This window comes from Natrix helvetica (assembly GCF_964273705.1).
Source record: "Natrix helvetica genome assembly, chromosome: Z".
In the NCBI taxonomy this organism is placed as follows: Eukaryota; Metazoa; Chordata; class Lepidosauria; order Squamata; family Natricidae; genus Natrix; species Natrix helvetica.
In genome coordinates this window covers 56,085,562-56,109,066 of record NC_138554.1, presented here as the reverse complement: position 1 = coordinate 56,109,066, position 23,505 = coordinate 56,085,562, and the positions used below count along the sequence as shown (strand labels likewise).

Sequence of the window (23,505 nt, the reverse complement as noted above, 5' to 3'; positions counted from 1 at the left end):
TACTACAAAGAAAAGCCAGATGATAGGCAACTGAACTGAATTGAAATATCTGTGGTCATGTAACTGTGATTAAAATTTTCTCTGCTAGCTTCCCACAAAGTCAGTGATATGTGAGGTCCTTGTTTAACAACCCACACTGTTAACTAAATATAGACTGCTAAGTAGATATTTGGATAAGATCATACTACAAAGTTGCAATTCTATGGACTACCTTATGCTGAAGTAAACAAAACTTTAGAAAAACAATTGTAGTCCTAAATTAATAGCACTCTAGTAAGACATGAGCTTTATATAAAAAAGGCAGGATACAAATAAATATATCAGCTTGCCTTCAGAAATTGTGGGTGCTTCATTACTGGAGGTTTTTAAAAAACTGGAGTCACTTGTCTGAAATGTTATAGGAGGCTGAACTAGAAGACCTTCAAGGTCCATTCAGCTCTATTCTGGTTGAATAATGAATCATTGCATAATATACGCATTCATTTCAACTTTTCAGCAATGATGTGCTCCCATTCATTTTATCAAATAATATTATATATCTGGGGAGTCCCTTTTCGGTAGTAGTAACTGCCTTCTAAGACCTGGACCTACTATTATTCAGAAGGGCAATGAAAACCTGGCTCTTCACCCAAGGCCACATTGGAATCTGACCCACACTTCCTCGGCTCTGATATGCTTGCCATCTTCTATCCATTATATAGTAATTTGATTGTTGTGGTATTGCTAGCAGTTGAGCAACATACAAATTTAATGAATAGTAATACTGCAGGCCAAGGTCACACATTGCAGTAAAGCACACTGCAATTTGACTAATAGTAGCTACGAACTCAGCCATTAGAGTTTGTAAATGGTAGTTTACTACTCAGCATGTAAACCTGACCAGCTGGGAGTTAAAAACAGGGTTAAAGACAAAATTTTATTTCAATGTGCACTTATGTGGTTTGAGGGTCCCTAGGGAGGACTTTCTTCTCATTTTGTAAAACTGCAGCATATGGCCTGCACTAAAGTATGGTCAAAGATTTTTTTTTTTTTTTTACAAAAGTGAATTAAGTAACAGCCATTACAAACATTAATGCTTGGTGGAAAAGCAAAGATAATGTTACTAAATACAGTTTAAAAAATGCAACAAAGAGGATGAGAAGAACATGATTCCCTGAATCCAGTCTATGAATCGCTTAGATTTTTATTTTTAAAAGGGGGACTCCCTATAGCTCAGTTCGACGTATCCACTATTGAAGGTTTCATATACACAGCTCAGATCAGGAGAAAAACAAACACAGTCCCGCCGTGTAGCCTGAAGCTGACCTAATCCTCTCGCGACGGAAGTTTAAACGAGGGGAGAAAGACCTAAAATAATCGCTTCCGTTTTGTTAGGGGCCTCTCGTAAACGGATCCAACTCCCGTTAAAGAGCCCCATTGAGGGAAAACCCCTTCACAAGCAGCCCGTCAAAACCACGAGATCCTGTAGAAACAGCCGCGTCTCGGAGAGCCCTTCGGGCGCTCTCAAATGCTGCTTGAGTGAGATCAGTCTTAGCTGTTTAAACTGTTGCCTGGCTTGAATGCGGAGCAGCCGCGTGAAAAAATAGAGTCGACATCTTAGATAGACACAAGACCTTCACTTAATTTTAAATTTTAAATTAATTTTAATTTTAAAAAAATCAAACAACATTTTGGGTGGGGAAAAAACCCTGTCATTTTACTTAGGACTGGTATTACTTTGTTGGTAGCTATTATTTATTCAGACCGGCAGCATTTCTTGTAAGATTTTCCAAGTATCTCATGAGCAAGATGCCTTGGGGTTGAGCGTGACACAAGGAGTATCTAAAGGTCCTGCAACGGTCATCTTGCAGCCCCTTCAAGGGTGTTCGAAGAGTTGTTCGGATCATTTTCTATTTTTAGTCGTAAACTCCCAGGTTCCCCTCGAAGGACCTCCAAGCTGTTTACAGCGCTGCCTGTGACGCATCTCCAGTATTTAGCTGGTGGACCTCAGCTGTCCTCCGCGCTGCCTGCAAAAACAACAACTCGCCAACCTGCTTCGCTCCGCTCCTTGGTTCTCTTCCGCGGAGCTCCTCCGTTGAGCGTCCTCTGGCCGAGCCGTACTGCCTTGCTTGGTCGGCGAGGGGACAAGCGGGCGCCGGAGGGAAAGACAATGGACCAATGCGTGACGGTGGAGCGCGAGCTAGAGAAGGTGCTCCAGAAGTTCTCCGGCTACGGGCAGCTGTGCGAGCGGAGTTTAGAGGAGCTGATCCAGTACGTGGCAGGACTGCGTCGCGAGATCCTCCAGAGCGAAAGTATGTGTTGCTCGCCCCCTTTTCTCTTCAGAACCAGCGGTTCCGAAGTGCTCTTTCCTCCCGAGAGTTGTGCGGGTAGAAATTCAGCGGTGAAGCTTGCCTTAAAAAGTCGGCTGTTTCACAAACCGCACCACCAGCGTTATCTACTAGAATTGCCATTGAGCCTGTGCTCAGCAGGGAATTGTAACTAATCCCAGCTTTTTAATGAATGTGTCTATAAAGTGTTCGTAAGATATTGGCGGTGGAGAGGTATACCTTATTAGAAGTACTCTTTGAAAAAGCTCGAAAGAAAGAAAAACCCTTATCCCCAATGTTTCATAATTTTTCCTTTATCGGGACTGCTGTTAAAGAAATAGGATCAGGGTTCATTAGGCAAGATGGCAAATCCCTATACAAGTCCTATTCTGGCTGCTTTAATTGTTTTGTCCCAGTCGTCTTGTGTGTATTATTGTATTTCCTCATCTTCTCAAGGTTTATGAATGTGTCATCTCTTCCTTTAAATTTGCTTTTAGTCATGTGATCTGCTGGGCTTTCAGTGTAACAATTCTGTCCATTTCTTTTTCATTTGGTTTGATCAGATTTATTCTCGGAATATTCTGTAAAAACAAACCCTCTTTTGCTTTAGTTATACTTCCTTATAGTTGGCTTTAATTTTGTATAAGATCCCTCTTTCAAGTCCACTGCAGTCTGCCCCTCCCAATGTTGGTCCTTTACTTTTCCATTAGTTAGAACTATCTGAAATATGTTACAAACATTCAGTACTAAAAGAATACAATTGTATCTTTAATTTCTCCCCATCCCCAAAAAGCAGGAAAAATTCTCAAAATACATATGACTGATTATGTAAAATTATTTGGGCAGGATATGATTCATATATCTTCTGACAAATTCAACATTCCTACACAAATTTTCCTGAAAGGCCATTTTGAGAACGAGGAAGATGGTAGTGGGGTCAGCATTTATTCATTCTTAACATTGTTAATACACAATAAGAGTTTGTTATTCCTTCAAGTGTGTGTGATTGTGTGTGGCCTTCATACTATCAGAGGGTTATTTCATATTTCTCACTAGCAGCATTGGGTCTAGGAGCACCTAATTGCTAATTACCAGGTCTACTCCATAAATCTATTGATTAGGATAAATTTGGAATAGCTTTAAGAAAGCTTTTTCCTTAGGCCACTAGAACACCATTTAAAGAGACAGTATGGAGAAAACAAAAACTCAACTTGTGTATTTGTGGATATGAAGCACTGGCATGCAATGTTGAATACTTTCTGGCAAAACAGGCAAGACGCCTGTTACATATTTGAGGTTATTGAATTAACTGACAACCTAAACCAAAATTGCAAATGGTTAACTCTTAGAAAAAAATATCTGCATTGATTATAAGAACGTATAGAGAAAACTAAAATAACATGGTTTTTGTTCCTTTAGCTGCTGTTCTAATAGAACAAAGATAAATAGTTCTTTTCAGGATTGATCCACAGCAACCCATTCTAGTTGATAATTCTGATTAATAATTTGAAGTGAATTTAGGAAAAGTGAGGTCTGCTTAAACAAGGTTGTTGTTTCTTAAGACTAAGATGTTGAATAGATTCTTAACATAGTTTGTAAATAATTTGTAGTAGTAATGGCTAATATACTTAATATATACCGGTATTAGATACAGTACATTTAATCTCAGATTATAGGTTTGACCCGTTTGCTTCAAAAGCTAACTACAATACTTCTATAGCAATACAATGTCTTTGTATTCATATTCTGTAATCCATTGTTGTGTTGTATAGGTCTTTGAAATTAAGATATAAGTTTGGGGTTTTGAGATGGTTCTCCTAATGCAATTAATTTTTAATTTTTCTCTCTTCTATTTAGATCCAGATGAAGATCTATCAGGTACAATATCACTTGTTATGACTCAATGTTGTAAACGAATAAAGGACACAGTTCAAAAATTGGCTTCGGATCATAAGGATATCCACAGTAGTGTTTCTCGTGTTGGGAAAGCAATTGATAAGGTATTAGTATTAATTTTAAGCATCAATTTTGATTCAATTTTCATTTGAATTTATTGTAGTCCTAAAACCGTACAGATAATAAAATAAAAAATAAGATAGAATTAAAGTATGTATTTAAAACTACCTAACATCTATAAGTGGGATCCAGAATATAACCTATATAAAATTATAATATGAATACTAAAATTATATTAAATATGACCATGTGTAAAATTACAACAAATAAACATATCAAGTTATTAATATCCACAAAGTAATATCTAAACTTTAAATGAATTATAGTTAAAATGCATTTCAAGATATTGTTCCATCAGAATTCAACAGATATTCTGTGTTGCAGCATAAAACCTAGGTATATGTGCTGTAATCAGGGCTACTTTGTCTTTGAGCAACATCTGGGTGTAGGCCAAATCTGGGCCTGGGTTCAGATGTCTCAATAAGAGAAGCAATGAAGGAGAACATAGAATATTTGTAGCTCTAGTTGAACTGTGAGGCCCTTGATGCTCTCTGAGCTTGATTGTTTTATTGCAGATGTTTCATTGCCCAACTAAGTGATATCATCAGTGCTAGTGTGAGCGGGGCTTGCTCTGGGTTTATATCGAAGTGGCTTGCCTGCTAGTGTGTGTGGGAATGTTCTTGGTGGGTCCTGGATTAGACTTTGTTTATTGTTACTGTCTTTATTTGGTAGTTCTTTCATTGCTTGATTGTTGGTCTAGTAGTATTAAGCTTGGGGTTAATCTTTGCTTATCTGAGTATTGACTACTGCCAAGGAGGTGTTATGGTCTTCTAGCTTTTCGATTGTCCCTTTTGAATGGTATGTAGATGTTTATCTCTATATGCCTGTTGATGGCTGATTGGTCTGAATGCCAGGCTTCTAGGAATTTGCTAACATTTTTGAACTTAGCTTGGTCTCGGATGCTGAGTTTTCCAAATGAAACCATAGTGGAGTCTGCTCATGTATTGTGCAATTGAGGAGTTTTCATCATATTTTCTGATTGCTAGTTGATGTTCACGGATGCTAGTCTTCCACTTGTTTGTTCTATATGGTGCTCTTACAGTCCTTCTATATGCTATAAATCAGGGATGTCAAACCTGCGGCCCGGATGCATCACGTACTGGCCATGCCCACGGTTGACTTAACGAAGGGAAAAAAGTCACGATACATTACATGATGACAATGTGATGCCATGAGTTTGACACCACTGTATAAATGATTCTGTTTTTTTTCTTTTCTTTTGGTGCTACTGGGTTTTTTGGTTTACTTAAGATGTTTTAAATTGCTTTAGTTGGTTTGTGTGTTAAGTTGATGCTATGTAGTTATAACTGTTGATTGTTTCTGAAATGTTTTTGATGTATGGCAATGTTATCCTTTCAACAGCTTGCTTTGGTTGTAGTGTAGTGAATTAATGGTCAGGTGCTTTTTGGAAAATTCTGTGGATATCCATTCTCCCTCCAATAATTTAATTGTTATATTTTAGGGTTTGATTGAAATTAATAAGAATATTAAAAATACCATGTCAGCCACGGCTCACATAACCTCTGCCCCCATTCCAAATCTTCAAATGCTTTAGTTTTGTTCCTGTTTTATTTAATATTGCCAGAATGTAACAAATTTTAACCAATTTCAACTGAAAAATTGAAGAGGGGAGATTATACACAGGTCTACTATTATTCATACCCATCATGGTAAATGATTATTTGTCTCTGTGTGATATTTGAATATGAATGCCGTAGCTGGGCTGGTACTCTCCATATTGGTTCACCCGCACAATGGAGCGTAAGCAATACAGTAATATAATACAGTAAGCAATAGCTAACAGCATTTTGCCTCTCTTACTGCCAGTAGCTGTTATCAAGGGCTGTTTGGGAGTGATTTTGTCAAGAGCTCAGTTTACCTTGCATTTCCTATGGTCAACTAGGATTTATTTTGATGAGTTTGCCTACTAAATTTTTGGAAAACTACTCAACTCATCTTGGAAACTATTGGCTCCATAATATGCTGGGGCACACCAATTGAATAGTATAATCTCATTTGTGATCTGACCAAGTCAAAGAAGTGGTAGAAATTCCTTCTACGCAAATTCTATAATCAGATCACAAGACACATGCTGTAAGATAAATAGCAGTAATATATTGTCTTACAAGATTAAGTAAAAAAAGTACAATGATCCAAAAAGCATTTTTATATACGAGAGAATATTTGTAAGCAAGTTCAACTATGTCCTGTGATGAAAACTAGTATCCCCGGTTGCAGTTCGACCTCTTCCACAATGCCTTACATAAATTAAATGTGAATATAGGAATTCTTCAACTCCTATATTTGTGGGGATAGGGAAAATGAGTTTGGAGTCTCTTGTCTTTCTGCAGTTTTAAAATATGGTTTGAATGTAGGAGATACAGTAGTTTGGTAATGGATGAAATAGTTTGAAAGTTGGATAGTTTGAATATTAGCATTTGAATAAAATCAGAAAAAAATGTTTCTTCTAGACTTAATTATCATTTTTTAATTCACAGAATTTTGACTCTGACATTAGCAGTGTTGGAATAGATGGATGTTGGCAGGCTGATAGCCAGAGGATTCTGAATGAAGTTATGGTTGAACACTTTTTCCGGCAAGGAATGTTAGACGTAGCTGAGGAGCTTTGTCAGGTAATTGCACCCAGAATGTGGAGGCATAATAAATTATTTATTTAATAATCATAGATGATATTAATGTGAAAAATACTCTGATAACTAATAGATATGGACTATAACTTTTTTTTTTCAGGAGTCTGGACTTTCTATAGACCAAAGTCAAAAGCAACCATTTGTGGAGCTGAACCGAATATTGGAAGCACTTAAAGTTAGAGTTTTGAGACCTGCATTGGAGTGAGTTATTCAGCTGTTTGAAAACTCTTTAGATAAAATCTAAGAGATCCTGAAATATTTTCCTTTAATAAATTTGTGTATGTTGGGGTTTAGAACTAAATAAATGTGTACAAAATCTTATATATCCTGCCTCAACTGAAAGATAGCTTGGATAATTCTAATAAGTAGCAGGAACTGTCTTTCTTCCATAGAATATGGCATTTTCTGAGTAAGTAATCAGTATCAGCCAAATAGTACAGTACACTCATGCAATATTAAGCTGCAACTGAGAACTGACTAACTAAAGATAAAACGATAGCATGCCCTTCAAGGTTGTGCTCTTTTGGTATTCTGAGTGCCATATATGGTTTTCCCATTGACTTTGCTTGTTGGAAGCCAGCAGGAAATTATGAGGAGGTCCATGCTTAGTGACTCACAATCCTTGCTTAACAACAGCAAGGGGGACTGTCAGGATTGCCAGGTTACTGAGCAAGCAGCCACATGATATATTGCTTAGCAATGAAAATTCTAAGTTCAATTATCATCTTTGGGTAAGGACCACCAGTTACATCTGTTCTTAAATTTTTTTTAAAAGTTGGTCCCCATGGAAGCCTGATATTAGGCTACTCTTTACTGCAGATTATTATTTTTCATATTGTTCCCTAAGTTGTGAATTCCAAATTACTTTTTATATTGTGTGGTATAATAAGCAGATATATACAGAAAGAAAAGAGAAGTGTTTTTGTCTTTTTCTGTTTTTCAAATTTTTCTCTGCTTTGAAAAACGGCCAAGTCACTTTTTTCAGTGCTATGGTAACTGTGAACAGTCACTAAATGAACTGTTGAGGACTACCCTATTTTTCGGAGTATAAGACGGACCGGAGTATAAGACACACCAAGATTTTGAAGAGGCAAATTAAAAAAAAAAGTTTTTGCACTCTGCAAACCTCCCAAAAATATTTTTTTGCGAAAACGGGCCCGTTTTTTTTAAAAAAGGCACACGAATAGCCTTTAGGGGGCTTGCAGAGTGCTAGTGGGGGGGTGCCCCCCCAAAATGAGCAAAAAACGGTCCATTTTTCACGAAAACGGGCCCATTTTTTGTCAAAAAAATTGCATGCATAGCCTTTAGGAGGCCTATAGAGTACTCTGGGGTCTGGGGGGCAAAATTGAGCGAAAAACGGCCTGTTTTTCACTCATTTCTGCCTTCCCCAGCCCCCAGGAGCCATTTTGGTGAAGGGGCGGGGTTTCGGGAGGCAAAAAATGCTGTATTCAGTGTATAAAACGCACCCAGATTTTCAGCCTCTTTTTTGAGGGAAAAGGTGCGTCTTATACTCCGAAAAATACAATACCTATAAATGCCATTACTTCACATATAACTCTATTTTCTAAGAAAACATTCTAACATTCCTTATGATATAGTAATTATTTAGCATCTCCCCTATATTTCATGTGCCTGAGAGAGTAAAAAAAAAAATCACACGTGAGCAAATGTTTAGGAAAACATGAGAATTATCCAGCTTCCTTCTCTCTTTATTTGATATTATTAATATACATTTGGAGCCTTGTAACTTATTTTATGCTACTCTCAGTTTTTTACAAGGCTCCTTACTAACTTTAAGAATTCCAAGGATTTCTTAAGTTCTACTACACTAAATCAACTCTTCTGCTCTGGAATGGCAAGAATTGTGCAAATGTTGCTTAGAAATAAATAAATAAATAAATGGTATGGGCAAAGAAATTCATGTTCCTCTCAGCCTTGGAGAAAGAGTTGCACTAGTTACTCTGCTTCTGAATTGCTAGTACAATTCTTCCATAGGGACAAGATGAAGCAATTCCCTGATCTCCAAACTTGTTTTTTTAATGCATTCTCCAGACTTTCCAAGAGAGAGGGTTTCAATATGCGTGGAAAAGAAACTTTTGTTTTGATATGCTCAGGACTCCTGTGAGAAGATATCCAGTAGAACTTCAGCAACTTTCATTTAAGCTGAGATGTATCAAACCACAACTGATTCTTCTTTTAATTACAGTTTTAGAATTGATGATCAAGGTTGTAATGAGATTAGGACAACAGATAAATAGAAAGGAAGGCCTCTGAAATTGATAATGATTACCTGTCATTATCTGTCTTGGAACCAGTCCTGCAGGACTCCTGCATTTAAGCATTGCTCCAAATAACAGTGTTTTTTGGAAGTCTGCTGTAGAAGCTTAATGTTTACTTATACATTATCTGAGCCAAGATACAAATAGTTTGATAATGCATATTAATAAATGAAAATGATAAAAGATTTTTTAACAACCTTGCAGATAAAACAGCTATTTGTTTAGAAAGTATTTGTCAACTCCTTGCTCATGTGGAGGTCAGCTTGGTACATTATGACCCAGTGGGGGAAATGTCAGCTTCTTGCTGTTAATAAAATACCTCTATACAGTTTCCTAGAGACCATTCATATTTGGCAGAGAACTGTAAGTACGTAGTTTTTTTTTTACAAAACAGAGAAATTTCTCTGGAACTCTGACCTGGCTCTAACTGGATGGCAGCTATCGGGAACTGTTAATCAGTTTCTATGAAATGCTTTTTGAATTGCAAGCTGCATTGCAAAATATTGGACATTAATTTGAAATTTCATTTTGCAGTCTAAATCCAAGATACCTACATTTGTAGAAAGCAGTATTGCTTATTGCCTGCTGGAGGTATACTAGTGATATAAGAAACATAGTAAATAACTTTAGTTTAGTTTTTAGTGACCTCAGGCAAATGTAAATTAGGTAAACCATTATCCTAATTACTAATTTTCCTGTTTTTCTTTTCTTAAAATTAATTATCCCATTATTTCTTAGGTGGGCTGTTTCAAACAGAGAAATGCTTATGACACAGAATAGTTCCTTAGAGTTTAAGCTGCATAGATTATATTTTATTAGTTTATTAATGGGTGGAACTGCAAATCAGAGAGAAGCATTGCAGTATGCAAAAAACTTTCAACCATTTGCTCTCAATCACCAGAAAGGTAAGCAATATGAAATACTATATGTTAGGTACCAAACATTATTTCAAGTTAAAAGCTGCATGTATTGAATTCTCTACAAATATTTTACTGCCCTAAATAATTTTGTTGCTTGTTTACAGTTTTTTTTAAATTTTTTAATTTATTGACAAATGTTAGTGCTTTTGTATAAAACTTTAGAGGCAGAACACATCTAATTCCGAAAACTTTTTTTAGAATGCTTTCTTGCAAGGATATTTTTTTTGTTCCTGAATCTGAGAGCTGGTTTAGCCAAACAAAGGTTCAAATAGTGGTGGTTGAATGGCCCATTCATGTTCTTTTTGGAATAAATCTTTTCTCACTGCCAAATTATAATACTATTTTTTGATTCCCGCCCATTCTTGAAAATATTTTCTTTTCGAGGAAAAAAGAGGGGCTACTCTTGATTAAATAAATGCAAAACTACACTTGTGAATCACTTAGGTTCATTTAAGAATTAAACAACTATTCATATATATCACTAAATAGAACTGCTTGTTTTTAAAGTGACTGTTTTTTATGTAACTAAAAACTTCTGTGCCCGGTGTTTTTGAACAGCCCAGACCCTGTCTTTGAGAAATTTTGTTGCACTTGTTCACTTTCAGATTGTGCATCAGAACTGAAAAATAATAATGCTAAAAAATAATAGAGCTTCTTGAAATGTTCTAATTGTCTGCCCAATGTCTGGTATAGGTAAAAGAGAAAACAGAGTCCAATAACATTTGGGCTACCTAGAGAATTCTAAAGCTACAAATCTTGATTGTAATTATAAAAATTAAGCTACATAAAAGAACACTTCTGTTTTTTTCTTTATAAAGTGCCATGTGGGGGAGATTTAAAAAATAACTTAAGAACTTTGAGGGCAAATTAAAAAGAATACACATCCAAAAATCATTATCAATAATTGAAAGAGTCAAATAATGAGATATTGCTAGTGAATTATCAATTTTTACGTGTTCAATATATATTAAAGTTTTTAGAATAAAGACTATATAATTGTACGTGTCCGCTATAAAATAATTAAATTACATTTTTTAACCTTTTGCAGATATTCAAATTTTGATGGGAAGTCTTGTATACCTGAGGCAAGGAATTGAAAATTCTCCATATGTCCATTTACTAGATGCAAATCAATGGGCAGACATCTGTGACATTTTTACAAGGGATGCTTGTGCATTATTGGGACTCTCAATTGAATCACCTCTTAGCGTTAGGTATGGCTTTTCATGTTACATGCATTTTTAGGTTGAATTACCTGCTTATTTCTCTTTTTAACAAAATTCTATGACATCCAATTCCAAATATATTACCAAAAATAAAATCCAATCCTCTACTACAAATTAGCATAAACCGTATAAAAATCTTAAAGTCCTAACTAAAAAAAACCTATTTTGAACCCTTTCTAAATTGAGTAAAAGGTAGTATTAACCTCATATTCAAGTACAAATAATTCCATATCAGAATTAAAGCTAGTAGACAATTGTATTTTTGACAGAACCTGAAAAAACATGTCATGCTATGTGGATGCTGAGTATGACAATCCTTTAAGGTTTATTTGATTCTAATTACCTCTGCCATTTCTAACAATAGGGAATATGTGGCTTTCTAACAGGTAAATGCTAGGTTGATCAAAAATTGTGAAATCAGTTGATATATGTATTTTTAAAATCAATTTTAATCAAGTGGTTACTTTTCTACCTGCTGCTTCAAAGAGCTGTTTATGGTTTGAAATAGTTGCAAGTCGTTTGTTCCAGAAACTGCCTGGAAAAGACCATATTTTGCTTGGATTTGTGAGGTTTCATAAACAGGCTGCATTTTGTGAAACTGAAAGAGTCAAAGAGTTGGGTACTGTTGCCATCAAGTGTTGTTTTGATATCCTTCTGTCCTGTCCTAGAGTACTGTGGTATGATGTGCATTAAGCAAATTTCACAACGTGAGAAAGTTTGACTATGTATTAGGCTGTATTCTAAGTTATACTTTGCTATTTTATTTTCTGTTTTGACTTAATTTTGGCCAATCATGAAAATGAAGTTGTATAGTATTTAGACTAGCTATTTGTACATTTTCCAAATGTATTTCCATAAAATGCATTCTGCTTTTAAAGTAAAGTTGATTTTGCATTACATTTGAGTATTGTTGTTCTACAATGGTAACTTTATACTCAAATGATAGCATGATGAATGCATGATATTATTTTAATTCTGTTTTAAATTGGTATCTGAAAAAAAACCTTTGTTATAGTAAGGTTCTTATGTTATTTGGCAATGCTGATAACATTCTTAATATAATTTAGAATATATTATCATACTTACTCAAAAAGAAGTTTATTGCGAATGTAGGATTATTCTCACTAAAAAAGGGAAAATACACTGAAAAAAAAAAGTACAGGTAGTCCTCAACGTACAACAGTCTGTTTAGTGACTGATCAAAGTTACAATGGCACTGGAAAAAGTTAGTTATTACCATTTTTTGCACTTATGACCATTGTAGTATCCCCATGGTCCTGTGATTTCACATTTGGATCAGTGGTGGGATTCAAAAAATTTTACTACTGGTTTTGTGGGCATGGCTTGGTGGGTGTGGTATGGTATGGTGGGCGTGGCAGGGGAAGGTTACTGCAAAATCCCCATTCCCTCCCGATCACCTGGGACTCGGGAGGCAGAGAATAGATGGGGGTGGGGCCAGTCAGAGGTGGTATTTACCGGTTCTCCGAACTACTCAAAATTTCCACTACTGGTTCTCCAGAACCGGTCAGAACCTGCTGAATGCCATCTCTGATTTGGATGTTTGACAATTGACTCATATTTTTTATGGTTGCAGTGTCCTGAGGTCATGTGATCCCCTTTTTTGACCTTCTGACAAGGAAAGTCAATGGGAAAACCAGTTTCACTTAACAATCATGTTACTAATTTAACAACTGTAGTTAACTTAACTGTGTTTAACTTAACAAGAGTGGCAAGAAAAGTTGTAAAATGGGGCAAAACTCACTTAACAAATTTTTCACTTAACCACATAAATTTTGGGCTCAATTGTGGTCATATGTTGAGGACTACCTGTACAGATAATGGTGTACTGCTAAATGGTTCTATTCTATTTTTATTAAGTCAGACTTGCCAAATCCACATGAAAATAAGCTTGAAGATTATCTTCCCCCCAAGCAATAAATGCATGCATATCATATATTTATTTTAATACTTATCAGTAGTCACACTCCTGAAGCAAGGAAGGGGCCAGATAGTGATGATAATAAAACAACAATAATATAATTAAAATTATTTGCCTATATGAAGATACACCAAAATCCATTGGACCACAACCATTTTCTACCAACAATTGCCTCTCACACAGACTGTTTTTCACATTATACTCAAAAATACATAAGCACAGATTCCCTTCCCTTCTTTTATAGAAATAAAAAAATGAAAGTTTGGAAAAGAGATAAGAGGAAAAAATAGTTGTCCTAATAGGAGAAGAAGGAAAAGGAGGGCAGGCAGACTGAATGGAACTGAAGTAAAGTACCTGTACAGAAAAGAAAGAAAAATAAAACAAAAATGCATGTTGTAAAATAATTAAATTCATCTTGCAAACCACCCCTTTCAAGCAACTGCTTATCTTCAGCTTAATCTCAAACTCATTCAAATTCCTTAACACTAATGTCTGCATAATTTATTCTTCCATTCATTGTGTCAGTATCTTTCTCAACAAATGTAAGATAACACCCAGTTGATGGCTAATAATGGGGGGACAGTGTGAGATGGGGAGAAGGGAATCTTTCTTTTGGGCAAATACATGTTTTAGTAAATGTACTATTTAAGGGAAGTTTCACGGTATTAAACTTCAATATTTTGCTTTCTTCAGCTTTTCAGCAGGTTGTGTAGCATTGCCAGCTCTAATTAATATAAAAGCTGTGATAGAACAAAGACAGTGCACTGGTGTTTGGAATCAGAAAGATGAATTACCAGTGAGTAATTTTTTGTATCCCAATGGATATTTTTTTTACCTGAAGTAGGGGTTATTACCATAATGTAAATATTTGGATTAGAGCTTTGCACAAATCACATTGTAACTTTAATTTTATTTCTCTTAAGAATGCCCCAAACCAAGATATTTTAGCAAAATACACGTTTAGAATAATGAATGTTCTTTATTTTATTTTCATTATGTAATGTGATCAATTTAATTTACTGGCAAGCAACATCTGTAGTTGTTTGATGATAGTGATAACATATTGGCACTGTTGGAAGAAATGTCCATCTGGTTCAGTTCCAAGTGGGGAGAAAGACACTGGAAACATGGAAGCTGATTGGAAAGATAGTTTAATGAAGCAGAACCATCAAGCACATGGTCCTGATGCAGTTGACCACATGGAGTGGACAGTGGGGGTTATTTATACCCTCTCTGAGCTTTGAACTTGAGCTTCCTGTTCCTGTGGCAAGAGCATGTATTTTATTGGTTGCTGTCAGACTCCTATGGGCCTATGCAGGGATCACAGCTGAGGTTGTGTAAGTTTGGTTGAAACTTGGAGGTTGATGATGTGTTCTGTGGGCAATTCCTATTGTGTCTTAATGGCTTTGTTCTGGTTTGGATCTTGAGTGAGGGCTAATCCCATCACCCTGAGTCTGAAGGTCTTTTGTCTTGTAGATAGGTTGGCACAGTCCTTCTTAATGAGCACCAAATATCTGCTGGGGGCAGGGAGCTGGGGCTGAGTTTCTGTCTCGCTTAAGATTTCCATTTTTCTTTTAGGGGAAATATAATATTCTGTCTTTTAAAATATTTTTCAAAATATGTCATTCTTCTAGAAGGGGTGGGTGCTAACTTTCTACAGTACAATTATCTTTATAATAAAACACACATGGGAGAAGATCGCAGATACCTGTCATTTAATAGCAAGATCCATATTGCTGGAAAACCTTATTTAAAAGGCATCTTAATCAGTTATTTAAAGAAGTTCAGTGAATAAGAATTAAATATTTTATAGCCCCAAAATTATGTTTGATATTTATTTTATGGATATTAAAATAAATGAAAGTATTTGTTTTGTTAGTGTTTTGTCTAGATTTTGTTTTATTATTTAACATTATTAATAAGTCTTGTGAATGTCAGTTTAGAGTATAGTTAAGGCATCAGACTGGAACAAGGAGACTATGAGTTATATTTCTACATTAGATATGAAACCAGTTAGGTGACTTTGAACCAATCGTTTTCTCTCAACCATGAGAAGAAGGAAATGGCAAACCATATCCCAAAAATGTTGCCAATAAAAAAGGTTTGCACTTACTCATGTAGTCATCAGGAATCCAGTCTGACTCAAAAGTGCATGTGTACAAACAAAAGTATACCAGGCTTCTGGTGGAATTGGCTCATCCTAAATTGTAAGCAATAGTTCACATTTTTGATGATTTTAAATAATAGAGGAAAGACGAAAAGAGGAATCCAGGTAAACCAAGTAGATATGTGCAGTTGCTTCCACTGCTCAATTAAGGTATGGAGATAGTCTCTGTTTACAGCCATTGTCATCTATTGAGGTGTTGGGTTATAGAAGTGAGGTGACAGAAAGTCAAAGTGTCTTTCCTTATATTAATCTCGTGAAGAGACAACTAATACAGTCATTGCCTTTTTTCAAGCAGTTATACATCTATCCTTACTTTACATTACTTGGAAAGTGCCATTTTGTGGCAAGGAGAAAACATATCATATCATAACATGTTATACATATCAATCATCATGAGGCCTTTTAACTTTCCTATAAATTGCCTGAAACACCTGCGGGAAGTGGAAAGCAGTTGAAGCATTTCCAGTCAATTATGATCCTTTCCAATCAGTTATGATGCTTTCCAATCAATATGCCTGGGGGGGGGGGTATTATATAAATCATTGATCTGAAACAGTTAGTGATTGCTTCTTTGTTTTGTACAGATTGAAGTGGACCTTGGCAAAAAGTGCTGGTATCATTCAATATTTGCTTGCCCCATCCTTCGTCAACAAACAACAGATAACAACCCACCCATGAAGCTAGTTTGTGGTCATATTATATCAAGAGATGCTCTGAATAAAATGTTTAATGGTAGCAAGTAAGTCAACATTCAATTCATAGAAAAAATTGAATTAGTTTTTCATTTAATATCTATTTGGAAATGAGTGTGAATTATAACAAATATTGGTAAGGAAACAAAAAGAAATCTTTTGAAACCACCTATTATAGCAGCATGTCAGAAGATTGCGTTGCTATTTGATTTTATAGGAACTTGCCTAGTGTTCTGTAAACAACTGATGTTTTAAATCAATCTTCCCCAGTCTAGTCTTCTCCTTCATATTAATTACCGTATTTTTCGGAGTATAAGACACACCTTTTCCCTTAAGAAAGAGGCTGAAAATCTGGGTGCATCTTATACACTGAATACAGCATTTTTTGCCTCCTGAAACCACACTCCTTCACCAAAATGGCCTTGCATAGCCTTTAGGAGCCTTGCAGAGTGCTCCTGGGGGCTGGGAATGCCAGAAATGAGCGAATAATGGGCCATTTTTTGCTCAATTTCCCTCCCCAGCCCCCAGGAGCACTCTATAAGCCACCTAAAGGCTATGCATGCCCTTTTTTTAAAAAAATGGGCCTGTTTTCATGAAAAACGGGCAGTTTTGGGGAGGTCTACAGAGTGCAAAAACTTTTTTTAATTTTAATTTGCCTCTGGTGCGTCTTATACTCTGGTGCATCTTGTACACCAAAAATACTGTATAGCATCTGATATGATACAACTCTTATATTGTCCAGCTAACATTTCAACATCTAAAAGATTCCTAGTTGGAAATGATGTTCCAAGTGACATGAAATAGAGTACAAAGTATCCAAGTAAATTATGATTTCTCTCCTTAAATGTAGGGAGAATGTTTGACACAAAGCAAACGTTGGCTTCTAACCAGAAGTGGAGTTGCTTGCAGCACATTCTCAGAGTGCAAAGAAGCAGTAAATAAAATCCATTGTACTTAGAGGGATTCAGCCATCTAGATATTCTTTACTAAATAGTTGGATTGGCAATATTAATGACAGGGATAGAATAGCAACTGTGGTAAATGAAGAGAGAAATGGAGGCTCTTCTTTTTTGGACTCCTGTTTCTTTTTTTAGTCACATCTTGTTTATATTGTAGTGCAGAAAAGGTAGCTGGAGTGTTCTTTTTTTTAAGTTGAGATTTTTGAAAAAGTGTATTTCCCTTTAAGGAATCATACCATTTGCCCATTGAGCCTAATATTATCTATATCCCAGGTGTCAAACTCATGATGTCACATGACTTTTTCTCCCTTCACTAAACCGGGGGTGGCCATGGCCAGCGTGTGATACATCTGGCCTCCAGGGCGCAAGTTTAACACCCCTCATCTATATTGACTGATAAGTCTGGAATGGTTTAGGATAGATATATAAAATAACAGGGCACTTTATTTTTATAAGCTCTTAAGGCAACCCAATATAAAAATCTCACTTCCACATCCTTCTTTCACATAATGGGTTAAATGGCTTCCTCATCACTGCAGCAGGAAATGAAAACAAAATCATTTTTAAAATTACTTTGATACTTTCTAGGGCATAATTGTTTTCATAGAGGAGAGTGGCTTAGTCTTTCATTACTTACAATAGTAAAGACTAGTAATATCATGAAACTGATTTAAAGGAAGAATAACTCTTCCCTTCAAAAAAATCAGGAACCCAAAGTTTAAAAGTGTTTTAAAATGTGCTAAAGATGATAGCTTGTATTTGAAATGGTCCAGGAAATGTATTAAGTGAAGATGTTGTACCAATAGGTGTCACATGATCCTGACAGTTGATTCTAATCAAGATTTTAGTGCTGCTTTTTGGCCAGCAGATGTCTCTGTATACTTCTCAAAGTCTCATTTTGTCATTTTTTACAGCAATCCTAAATTCTTCATTCTACCTAATTATTGGTTTGGGTATAAGGTTTTCCATCTACTTAAGAGATCTACTTAAAATCTATTAAATAGACATGGTAAAAGTTGTATATGATGGTTTCCTTCTTTCTCAGTTTTAACCCTGATTTTATATTGTAAATCTTAGTTTCTAGTTGTTCTTTGACTTTTTGTTTCAATATTGTTGAATCACAAACCAAATATTGAAGTGAGATAAGAAATGTCAAGTATTAGTTATTTAAATGTGTTATCTTCAAGTGTGGCTATTTACATGCCATTTTGCGGCTAACTTTAATATTTTCTTTATTCTTAGATTAAAATGCCCTTATTGTCCTATGGAGCAGAGCCCTGGGGATGCCAAACAAATATTCTTCTGAAGACACAAATTATGATATGTGTGTGATCTGGAAAACTAAAACAGGCAAATGTTCCATTTTATGCTGTACATACAAAGGAGAATTCTTGTGTTTTATATGAGTCTGATGCTCCAGAAATTTTTGCCAACATTTATTGCAGATGTACAGATTGGAAAAGCTCCAGATGTAATATCTGTTATAGGGCTTTTACTGTAATCTTGGTCATCATATCTGATCAAGATACTACACCAGCAGTCATTCAATGCAGATTTTTTTGTACTTAATTCTATGGTGACTTTGCTTTATAAAGTAGATACCAGTCACCATATAATTCTAATATTTGTCCTGCTGTTATCATTCTGATTGATTATTGTCACCATAAAGAATGTGAAGGATTTTTTTTCATTAGCATGTAAATAATTAAGAGAGGATTTCAGGAAAAAAGTTTAAAAATTGAATAGTGGATATACTTGTATTTCTCTTACTATTTTTCCAAGTCAGAACTCTGACATTTTCAGAGAGTTTTTTTCTTCCTGTTGGAACATTTTTTCCAGCTTTTAAATTCCACCGGAGTTCTTCCTAAATGTGCTTATGTATAAATTGCATAATATTCACATAAGCACAACAGATTTCCAATCATTTCTGATTTAGAAAAATAGCAAGCGAATAAGGTTTCCTACACTTTATGAATTCATTTCAGTTGTTTTCATAACCAAGAGTTCTTTGGGTATCTGAGAGGATTCAATACCACAGAGCTCTAGAATGGAAAGTTTTTCCAGCTAATACTTGTTCTTCAGGTTTTTTTTTTTTTAGTTATACTGTAATTTAAAGTTTGATTTCAAGATTAGTGTCTTGTTGCTGTACAGTTTACTAGACATGATTGTTACATTATTTATAAAGTTATCAGAACCAAATACACTGTTGCTAATATTCATTGTTAAGAAGAGGAATAGAAGATGTTTCACTAGTCTTTTTATCCAAGTTTGGACCTCCATCTTAATAGAAATAAATATATCTTCTGTTGTTAAGAGCGTTGTGCCAGTGACCATCCATGTCCCCTTTAATATCATGATAATATCATTTTATTCTTAAATTTATTATACTGGTGACAAAGCAAATATCTAGATTAGAAACTTTAAACTGGATTTGATCACCATTCTCTCTACCTGGAGAATCTTGAGTATCATAGTCAGGAAGAAGAAACATTAGTTTCTTCTTCCAATCTTGCCAATTTGCAGTGGCCTGGATTCTCTGGGAAAAGCTAGGATAGGTAAAGGATTATGCATTTGTACTATAAATAATATCCAAAGTGAATATATACTTATAAATTTGATGCGCGTTATAGCAAATGTCATATGTGCATTCATTGCATTGTCCTACAATAAAGCAGAGGAGCTATTTGATATTTATTGCTACCAAGATTGCATTTTTCTGTGGCTGGATACTAAAATAATTAAATCTACTGGCCCAGCGCATTACACAAAAATGTTTATAAAAGTTTTACATGTTCTGATAATTTGTCATAATCCCAAAGAATATACCAATGCAACCTGACACTATTGTTCAAATAGAAAAAAAGAAGTAAAACTGTACACTGTATTCTCTGAGTTACTTCTATAACGTGCTTCTATAGAAATTTAATAAAGATAATGAGAAACAAGTAAAAGTGTTTTCTGTTCAGGTTCAAATCTCAGTGAAGTTGTTTTTATCATAATAAGGGAACTGCACATATGTGAGTCAAATATATTCTTCTACTCAGTGACGTAAGAAAATGTTGAAAATGTAGCAGTGTAATACACAATTGTATTCAAGGGGCACATTTATATTGTAAGGTAGTTTGCAGACATATAAATAATTTCATGTATGCGGGCTATCAATCTCAATAAGTTTTGGGATTTTGTAAATGTTTGATAGAAAACTCTGTTTTCTTTTTTAATCCAAGAAACTATGCTAGTTTGCCTATCTTATATGTAAGGATTGATATCTTCATACCAAAATATAAGGACTGATAGAATTTTAGAGGACTCCAAAACAAAAGTGGAGTTTATCTTTCCTCAGATCACTGGGGAATGTATTAGTTCCTAGCCATTTCATTCTGGGAGGGATGGCTGCACTATTTTTAAATCCAGGATTGGAGTTATACCCCATCAGTTGTATGGTGGAATGGCATGGTAAATATGAACTATGATGTTCTACCCTTTTTTAGAATTCATGATTATGTATGAATTATTTTTGAGCCTTTTTATTAATCTTACAGTTTGAAAATCCTTTGCTTTTGTTTTTCTTGGAAACACTACACTATAAACAGATATAGTTTATTTTAGCAAACATTTCCAAATTGAACAGCCCATTTTGCCCTTGAGACCATCACTGATATGATTGACATGTGAAGAAACTACTGTCACTCTGGGGAGTGGCAATAAAAACAATGCATACAAACATATTTCATGGTTATAACATGTTTGTGAGTTGTGTGCTAGATCAGTATTTCTCAACCTCAACAAGTTGTGAGGACTTCAACGTCCAGAATTCTATAGCTAGTATGTTGGTTGGTGAATTCTAGTAGTTGATGTCCATACATCTTAACATTGTTGAGGTTGAAAAACACTGTGCTAGGTTATCATATTGCAAATACATTTATTCTCTTTGCAGTACATATGAACTGAGGCTGTTTTGATAGCTTTCTGCTGATACAAAAAAGATACAATGCACATTTGAATCAATGAATGGGAATAGTCAATAGGTAGAGCTCTACTGGGCTTATTATGCTGACAAATAATGTATTATGTTACATGGTTACTGTAATGAGTATAAAATGTTTGCTAAATGTATTTTGCTTGATTTTATTGCCTCAATAAAATTTCTATGAAAACAACAGTAGATGCTTGGAACTGATAGCATCTTGACTTGGAAAGTACAGTCCTTATATTTTAGGTATCAAATATTTTCATGTGAACTACTGAAGTTGATTAGCAAAATGAGCTTTCAATATGAAAATTGGCCTGATACCTTGCTTCTGTGTGTGCGTGCCTACTTTTCGTTTCTGGCTTGTTCTTTTGGGTAATTGAGCATACAAACATCAGATTTGTTTTTGTTTTTTTTCATTAAACATGTACCTACTTTCATAGGTTTCTTCCACATTGTTTAATCGGGAATTACTTTGCTATTTTCACTTTTCGAGAGTATTATCTAAACCAGTGTTTTTCAACCTTGCCAACTTTAAGATGTGTGGATTTCGTATGCTGGCTGGGGAATTCTGGGAGTTGAAGTTCACATATCTTAAACTCGCCAAGGTTGAGAAACATTGATTTAAACTATATTCTCATCCAATAATATATATTCTCCATTTTCCTTGCGGTTCTGGGGTTTTATTTGTTTTTTGGGGGGGTGGGGGGTTGGTAGATTACAATAAATTTGTTGGAGTCATCACTGCAGGGTGGCAGTGACAATCTGAGCTCTTGTCAATCAAGCAAATCTGTAAGAGCTCAATGCACATTCTGTAAATCCTTGCAGAATTTTTTATTCCATTGTTTTTTAATTAATGATTTGACTTTTTGATTCTATTGTCATGGAATGGAATATTAAGATTAATAAAATATACTTTTATAATACGAACATTGCATAATGTTAATTTTAAAATAGTATTTAACAACATTTTTTAAAAAAACTTTCACTACTGAACAGGTTTTTCACTTGGTTTCCAAAATAAATTTTCATATCACATGTAGGAATGAATATTCAACTACTATTTTAAAAGCTTTTTTCGTATATAGACCTATTTGCACAAATAGCAGGAATGTTATATTTCTCCTCTTGCAACATTTCTTGCATACAAGATAATAATGTTGTGCTGTGGAGGAAAATGGATGCCATTCCCAAAAGATGGAAGAGACAGTCATTTGTGATGGAGACCGTACAGCAATCTTCCTTCTCTATGATTTGGAACTTCATGTTATGCTAAAGAAATTATCGTTTCAAAGCCTTCCACATACAGAATTTCTCATTTACAGAATTAGCAATAACAACAGAGAAGTACAAAAGGAAGTAAAAAAGATGGGTAGCCTCTATGATTATTGTCGTTTCTAAGAAATCTTCCCCTGGCACATATTTATTACTTGGCAACAAACAAGATAATTGAGCTCAGTCTATATTGATTTTTTGGATTTAAATACATAATTCAGCTACCTTTGTTTCTTCCTTGCCTTTCAGTTTAAGTGATATTTATTTAAATGTTTATTTTCAAATTAATTAGAACATATTCTCTGTCTTTGTAAGTTGGTTATAAATCTTGTGAGTGATTTTGGTGGGAATAGGAGCTCCTGGAAGGATCACCTTTTCCTGTAAGGGTGAAAGGGCTTTTTAAATATGGGAAAGTAAATGCTTTAATAACTGTATGGAATTCATAGTAATGACTATAGTCCTACTAAGAACCATTTGAATGTTTTACTTAGCTTATTTTAATGGGTTTTTGTTTTAGTTTAACTATAGATCAGATAGTCGTGGCTAGAAATTTTAATCAAATGTTAAATCCTCTGTTAGACTATTTTTCTAGCTACATCTATCTCATGTAAAGTCTTACAGCCATATGTGTTGGAATTTAATTTGGTAATTTAAGGTGATATAATTGCTTCACAGTAGGACTGCACAATGCATTTGTTCCTTAGTTTTTTATTATCTTGATTTTTATTAAATAGAAAAATGAAATATCAGTTTTATTATAATAGGCAATCATGCTCCAGTAACATCATTATTACTATTTTTTAAAAAGATGTTTGAATATATTACTATTAAAAGATTGAACTGTACAAAAAAATGAAAAAAGAATTTTAAGATTTTTTAAAACCTTAACCTTTGAAATTAAAGATTGCTTAGCATGTACTGATTTTTTTTCTCATCTGATTATGTCTGGAAGTTTCTAAAAATCCTTTTTGGGATAATTTTTTTCCCTAACATCGTTTAAATACCATGATTAGAGTATGAACCCTTGTAAAAGTTCAGCTGATTGTGTCAGGAATTATCTGATTTTCTTGTTAAATGTCAATGTAACATTTTGACAGTCTCAGGT

At 34.8% G+C, this 23,505-nt stretch overlaps 1 protein-coding gene across 1 annotated transcript; it reads left to right on the top strand.

Annotated features, from left to right (window-relative positions):
- Nucleotides 1-1,448: 1,448 nt before the first annotated feature.
- RMND5A (required for meiotic nuclear division 5 homolog A) lies at nt 1,449-19,468 on the top strand. The gene is made up of 9 exons (XM_081933701.1): nt 1,449-2,291; nt 4,164-4,306; nt 6,821-6,955; nt 7,074-7,174; nt 9,991-10,157; nt 11,221-11,386; nt 14,031-14,133; nt 16,089-16,243; nt 18,398-19,468. Exons 1-9 carry the CDS (start codon nt 2,150-2,152, stop codon nt 18,459-18,461), a joined length of 1,176 nt encoding a protein of 391 aa, XP_081789827.1. The 5' UTR covers nt 1,449-2,149; the 3' UTR covers nt 18,462-19,468.
- Nucleotides 19,469-23,505: the final 4,037 nt, after the last annotated feature.